Genomic DNA, 7,569 nt, shown 5'->3' with positions numbered 1-7,569 from the left:
GCGATTTGCATCAACCTCCCACCCCGCCATAAACGTCTCCCCCTTACTCTGACAGAGATTGTGGAGCACACAGCAAGCAATAACAATGGGAATATTGGTTTCGCTGAGGTCTGAGCGAGTCAGTAAACTGCATCAGCGACCCTTTAAACGTCCATATGCACACTCTACCACCATTCTGCACTTGCTCAGCCTATAGTTGAACAGCTCCTTACTACTGTCCAGGGTGCCTGTGTACGGCTTCATGAGGCAGGGCATGAAGGGGTAGGCTGGGTCCCCAAGGATAACTATAGGCATTTCAACATCCCCAACAGTTATTAATCCCTTCCTGCAGCCATTTAAACAGACCAGAGTTCCTGAAGACGCGAGCATCATGAGCCTTTCCCGGCCATCCTACGTTGATGTTGGTGAAACCTCCCTTGTGATCCACCAGTGCTTGCAGCACCATTGAAAAGAAACCCTTGTGGTTTATGTACTGGCTGCCCTGGTGGTCCGGTCCCAAGATAGGGATATGGATTCCGTCTATAGCCCCACCACAGTTAGGGAATCCCATTGAAGCAAAGCCATCCACTATGACCTGCACATTTCCCAGAGTCAGTACCTTTGATAGCAGTAGCTCAATGATTGTGTTGGCTACTTGCATCACAGCAACCCCCACAGTAGAATTGCCCACTCTAAATTGATTACCGACTGACTGGTACCTGTCTGGGGTTGCAAGCTTCCACAGGGCTATTGCCACTCGCTTGCGAACTGTGAGGGCTGCTCTCATCTTGGTATTCTTGCGCTTCAGAGCAGGGGAAAGCAAGTCACAAAGTTCCATGAAAAGTGCCCTTATGTATGCAAAAGTTTCGGAGCCACTGGGAATCATCCCAGACCTGCAACACTATGCAGTCCCACCAGTCTGTGCTTGTTTCCCGGGCCCAGAATTGGCATTCCACGGCATGAGCCTGCCCCATTAACACCATGATCTCCAAATGGCTGGGGAACGCGGTTTTAGAGAAAAGCGTGTTCATGGCCTCATCACTGCGCTGCCGTCGCCTCCTTGTCTGTTTTTTCAGGTGCTGGTTCTGCATAAACTGCATGATAATACGTGAGGTGTTTACAATGGTCATAACTGCTGTGGCAAGCTGAACGGGCTCCATGCTTGCTGTGCTATGGCGTCTGCTCCTGCTTGGGCAATCTAGGGAAAGAGGCGTGAAACGATTGTTTGCCGTTGCTCTGGTAGAGGGAGGGGCGACTGACAACATGGCTTACAGGGTTGGCTTACAGGGAATTAAAATCAACAAAGGGGGTGGCTTTGTGAGAAACAGAATGGCCCCCTCAAGGATAGAGCTCAAAACCTCAAGGATAGAACTCAAAACTGGGTTTAGCAGGCCGTTGATTTCATGGATGGAGGGAGGAGAAAATGAATACAAAACAAATCTGGTCTATTTCTTGTTTTGATCCACTTCATCTATCTTTATACATCTTGCTGGCAGCAGACTGAGCAGTACGACTGCTAGCCATCATCATCTCCTGGGTGCTCCACAGAAGACGGTGCAGTATGACTGCTGTCTATCGTCTTCTGCTGGCTGCTGATTAAAATACCGTGCACTGCCGGTAGGACTGAATCGCAATGAGACGAAACTTAAAAGGGAAATGACCTGGCTGAGTCACTCCCATGTTTGCTCAGGTGCCCCGACCTCACCGAGGTCGGTTAAAAAAAAAAGAGCACCCTGGACTACATCAACGACGGCTTACCAGTGATACTGCACTGTCTGCTGCCAAAAGGCAATAAACTGCTGCTGTGTAGCAATGCAGTACCGTGTCTGCCAGCACCCAGGAGACATACGGTGATGATTAGCTGAGCGGGCTCCATGCTTGCTGTGGTATGGCATCTGCACAGGTAACTAAAGAAAAAAGGTGCAAAACGATTGTCTGCCCTTGCTTTCAGAGGGAGGGAGGCCTGACTATATGTATCCAGAACCACGCGCAACAATGTTTTAGCCCCATCAGGCATTGGGATTTCTACCCAGAATTCAAATGGGCGGAGACTGCGGGAACTGTGGGATAGCCACCCAAAATGCAACGCTCTGGAAGTAGACTGTTGCCTCAGTACTGTGGACACACTCCGCCGACTACATGCACTTAGAGCATTTGTGTGGGGACACACACAATCAACTGTATAAAAATGCTTTCTACAAAACCGACTTCTATAAATTCAACCTAATTTCATAGTGCAGACAAGGCCACTGTGTCCCAGTTCCTGTTTGTAAGCATAATGAAACTGTTCCTCTCAAGAACTTCACATAAGTATTTCAAGCTACAGAGTTTGTGCTTTTCCAACTAGGGAATTTAGCACCCACAACACCTGCTAGTTTAACAGCCCTAACTGATAGGGTGATTTGTGGCCAGAATGAAATACCTTTACTCATGTTGCATACCTTTGTCTGCTGGACATCCCATGGAACTCAATGTGGTGTTTTCATAGACTAAGCATTGTTCAATCAATCAGAATCTGACCATTAGTGATCTAAAATGACAAAGGCTATTTGGAAGCCGAGCTACGGATCCCAGCAAGGTTGAAAGTCATTCATCTAAGTTACATCAAGTACCTGACCCTTGACTGGGCGTCCTAGGTGCTATAGTAATACAAATAAATAAATTCTATGCAGTTAACAGGAGTCTTTCATCTGAGAGCAAAGGACCTGTTTGCTGTGCGTACATATTAAAGATACTATAGCTCACAAATAGTCAGAAGGAATTTGCTTGTTGTAGTGCTTAGTCAAAATTCCCAGCTGACAGCTCTGAGCTGCCCACTTGATCATTATGCAGCCGATGCACCTACATTAACTTATCCAAAAGAAAGGTCCAAGCAGAGTCTGCAGCAATCTAGACTTCCTCAGCTTCCTCATCAATTTGCATCAACTCTGACCTATATGGATTAAGCCTCTACTGTTGTCTTTATGTCCCTCCAACCCAGGTGACTCAGACTGATCAAAAAATGTGCCAGTTCTTGTTTGTGGATACTTGCCCATTAAGAACTGGATGAGAGAAAATTAATTTCACATAGGTCACTGAACAGCCCTTAGAATGGATGGTAACACCTTCTGGTCACTGCTAAATTTAGTTTACAGAACTGCACCTATCCAAGCATGTACAACCTAATTTCTAAAAATGTAAATAAAATCAGACAAAAATCAGCTATTAAAGTCCTCCTATTCCACCAAGAGTGAACTTCTACTGCTTCAACCCAAACAACAGATTTTGAAGTAGATGCGTAATCTAACGTTAAACCAGCAGTGTCGAGGTTAAAGATTTCATGTAGAATAACAGGCCGATACCACACTGCAGAGCCCTTCAGGAACTCCCCCTCCTTCCTGTGAGTTAGTAGGAATTTTTAACTTCAGTTTACAGTAAACATTATGAGGAATTTGAAAAAACAAACCAAGCACCTGAACCTGCAAACAGGAGTACCATTGCAAAAATGAGTAGCTCGACTGACTTCAAGATTTTGTTTGATAAAAATAATTGTTTTCCAGCTTTTTAAAAAAGTTACTGGGATTATTTCCTCTTCTAAAGTTACTCATATGTATTCATATGTGCAGTATTACTTCAGGACCTTATCAGGGATTTTTTTGAAAGGAAGTGCTTGATGCTATGGCTTATTCTCGCTCATTCCTATATACCTGTTTATTGGAACTTTAGAATTGCTTTGATAATCATACCACCCGCATTTAAGTATTTCCAATAGTCTGTATAAACATTTACAATAAACTCACCAACATAAAAGTAGTCACAAGTGAAATACTTGCATAGACAAATTTATTAGCGAATGGGAAATGTTATTTTCCATTTATTTAACTAGAAACCAGTTATTTGCTCCTGAAGTGACAAGGAAGTAAGCACGTGCACCTGTGTGCAATTTTAAATATACTTGTATATATTTTTAAATAAAATTGTGAGGCAAGTATATGAACAAAAAATATAAAGTCATAAATGACCCTTTCAATTTATATTCTGAACGGAGAATCTCTTGCAAATGAATGCAAAGAAAGTTACACGCTTCTTTTTTGGTTGATGTAGATAATCTCCTTCTATCAACAGCACTATCTGATATTTTTCTGATATAGAATAATCTGTACATTTCTATAAATATGGTTTATTACTAAATACTAGAAAACAAAGCTATTAAATAAAAAATACATTTTACTTAAGAACTGACCATTTCAAGTCTACCAACTGTTTCAGTATTTTGCATAAAGACCTCCATAGTCACTCATGGCTGTCCACACTTAAGAAAAGGTAAAGAAATTTGTTCATTAATTAAGATGAAAATTTCAATACATTTCTTGATAGCTGATTTGTAAGAGTCCATGAATAATCTTTTACAAGTGTTTTCAGGATAAAATTACTGAATCAGGATCTCATTTAGCAATCCCAAACACAATGCAACTAAAGAAGCCTATTTGTTCCTATCTGCTTTCACCATGGATCACCATTTGCAAAATACAATCTGAAAAGAATTTCACAGTATATTTGGACAGCATCAAGCAGGAATATCCTTCAACAGATGGCATACATTGTAAATCTTGCTAAACATTAAGAGACATTTCAATCAATTACATTTTAATGTACAACTTGCTTCTCAGACATTTTAAATAAGAACATTTTAATGCGTAATGAGTCAGTAAGCTGTAGTACTAAAAAGTTGCAACATGTAACATTATCTAAAGCAAAACGATATTTGTCACCACCTGAAAACAGGAAAATGAAGAGATGTAAGCCACGTTTTAAGAAGGCACCTTTCCTTTTTTCAATTTCATTTTAAGTGTAACTATATCTACATATCTACATGAACATATTCAAATGAGAAATCAAAACACAAATTATAAATACTTTACACAGAAATGATACAAGAACAAAAATAACCTGTAACATTAAATTCAGCTATTTTGGTTAAGTTTGAAATGTTTAAAACTTTACAAGCTGCAATACGTCTGTTATGATAGCTATTACTAAACTCTTCATACTTGTTACATAAATTCACAAAAGTAAATTTCATAACAAATCAGTGTATTATTGGCAAATCCAAACACAATGCAATTAAAGAAGCCTATTCGTTACTATCTTTTCTCACCACCACTTGCAAACATTTGAAAATTAAGTCTTGATTTTTGCTCTTTAAGGAACAAGATGAACTGTGCCTTATGGCAATCTGGTCAAAGTTGTAAGGCTAAATTGCTCTGTTGAATTTGTTTTCATATGCACAACAAATTTTATTTTGGAATATCTTCCCAAAAAGTTCAAAAACCGTATCTGTGCTTCATTACTGCATTTTTATACCAGGAAAATGTTGCAGCCACTGTCTTGATTATATAGATTAGACACACATTTTGAGCAATAAAGCACAATAAATCTCATAAAGTAAATAGACCAATAAACTTCATAATAGAATAACTAGTGTTTTTTTTTAAAAAATCTAAGAATTCTAACATAATGAAACAAGCAGAACTGGACTTAAGTGCAATCTTCTAAACAATCTTTACTGGAAGGTTTTTAAAAACAGTTCAAGTTTTATAGTCACTATTAACAGAACGCTATTTGGTTGCTTCATAAGCTTTCTGGAAGCAGGATTTTCCCCTTGAATTAAAAACACAATTTTATAATATCTTTAAACACAAATTGATTTTTAAAATAAAATGAGGCAGCACTAGTTGAAGAGGGAATTCTTTTCCCCTAAAAAACTGGATAGAGCAAGATGACTAACCAGCAAATGTTTTATTTAAAGTTATGGCTACATCTCCTACAAAACAGTGCTCAGAGAATCAATTATTTTTCTAACAAGACCACCACAAATGTGGTACTAAAATTCTTAATTAGAATTGCATTAGAAGTGGAAAAATTATACCAAATAGCCATAACTCAACAGTTTCACAATTCCCTAATTAAATTCTGCATTTATAACACTGAAATATCAAAAAATGGAATTCCCAAATCACTTTAGTTCAAAACCATTAAAAGCAGGTTTCACACTGGCAGATCCATGTAGTTTCTGATGAAAATCCAACTGATTTCCCATATACACTTTGATTTACAGATATGATTAAACATTAGGTGCCACTGTGTTTTCACCTTTAAATCAATAATGACAGGTCAGCATTGAACACCATGTGTAACATGGTGTAAGGCATCTTTTACCCAAGAAAAGGTTAGGATATTTGGTTTTATTGCAGATGTGATTTGGAGCCTGAAGATTCTTAAACTCTTGGAATGTGCTTGCTATGATAATGTAGCTGCTAGGATAATTCCAAGGATCACAAGCAAGACAGTTACACAAATAATTATGAATGTCATTTTCTGCAAAAAAGAGAAAAATGTAGATTAATGTATCATATCAGATTTTAAATCTATTTTCAGTAGTACATGCACATTCTAGAACCACAGCAAATAGTATATATGGATCAAAAATGTTGACATGTATTTGAAGATTTTGAAAAGCACCCCAATACAATGACACTTATTGCCAGTATTTCTCTTCCAAATTGTACATATAACTGCAGTCAATCACAGCAGACTTAATTTAACTTTTCAATATTTGCCTAACACCTGTGTGTTTTATTTCATGGAATACTCATGTTAAAATCCATAAACAAATTCTGTTGATAAATTACTGTTTGCTACATATGGAAGCTGAGAGTTGATAAAGCATGTTCATGTCTGCAGTCATAACTGGAGATTTGCGAAAACTGCTTATGTTCTCCTTTATTTGGATACTTGTTCATTCTTATTAACACATACTGAGCTGAATAAGAAAGTCAACAAACAACTATTATATATTTGATAGCTCACCAGTAATTATTGCAGGAACAAAATGGGTTCATTGGACTACATGTGTCAGATAGGCTAATGTAAGATTAAGTGCCCCTGATTCTATGGTTTAATATGCAAATGACAGTATTTACTAAATGACAAATTGAGATGGTATTGTATTAATAACTACAAAAAACACACTCAATGTTTAAAAAGTGATAGTTTAAATAACTTTTCCTGATGAACTGTTTGAAAGAGAATGCTGCACCTAATTATTTCAATATTTCCCGGTTTTAAAGATACAGAAGTAGCTATGGGTTGTTGTGAAGGTCAAAAGTATAACTGGGTTCACAAAAGAATAGGTAAGTTCATGAAGGATAGGCTGATCAATGGTTATAAGCCAAGATGGTCAGGAACGCAACCCTGCACTATGGATGTCTCAACCTCCAAATGCCAAAAGCTTGGCCTGGACAACAGGGGGCTGGATCATTCAACTGTCCTGTTCTGTTCATTCTCTCTGAAGTATCTGGCAATGGTCCCTGTCAGAAGACAGGATACCCAGCTAGATGGACTACTGTTCTGACCCAGTAGGACCATCCTTTTAGTATACAGACTACCTAAGAACATAAGTACGATAGAGTTTCTCTTTCAAGTTCTGAATCATGGACCTTTTCATCCTTGCAGATCATCCGTGTAGTTTGTGACTGAAGAAAATATTGCTGCGTAGAGGACAGTAACTTGTTCCGCTAATATAAAAAAAGGCTGAGAAGTCTCAAACCC

The 7,569-nt window shown here is 38.5% G+C and overlaps 1 protein-coding gene across 2 annotated transcripts in view; it reads right to left on the bottom strand.

The window, feature by feature from the left end:
* Positions 1–3,784: 3,784 nt before the first annotated feature.
* Positions 3,785–7,569, bottom strand: part of STX2 (syntaxin 2) — a 40,603-nt gene continuing 36,818 nt past the window's right edge. Inside the window, exon 10 of one of the 2 annotated variants that reach the window (XM_073312755.1) lies at positions 3,785–6,336. In XM_073312755.1, the coding sequence (XP_073168856.1) occupies positions 6,259–6,336 (78 nt within the window). In that variant the 3' untranslated portion in view covers positions 3,785–6,258. The remainder of the gene's footprint in view (positions 6,337–7,569) is intronic. The other variant, XM_073312754.1, reaches the window with a different exon arrangement.

Source organism: Lepidochelys kempii, chromosome 15 (assembly GCF_965140265.1).
Source record: "Lepidochelys kempii isolate rLepKem1 chromosome 15, rLepKem1.hap2, whole genome shotgun sequence".
Taxonomy (NCBI): Eukaryota; Metazoa; Chordata; order Testudines; family Cheloniidae; genus Lepidochelys; species Lepidochelys kempii.
The sequence above is the reverse complement of the archived record's forward strand: the minus strand, read 5'-3'. Positions and strand labels throughout refer to the sequence as shown.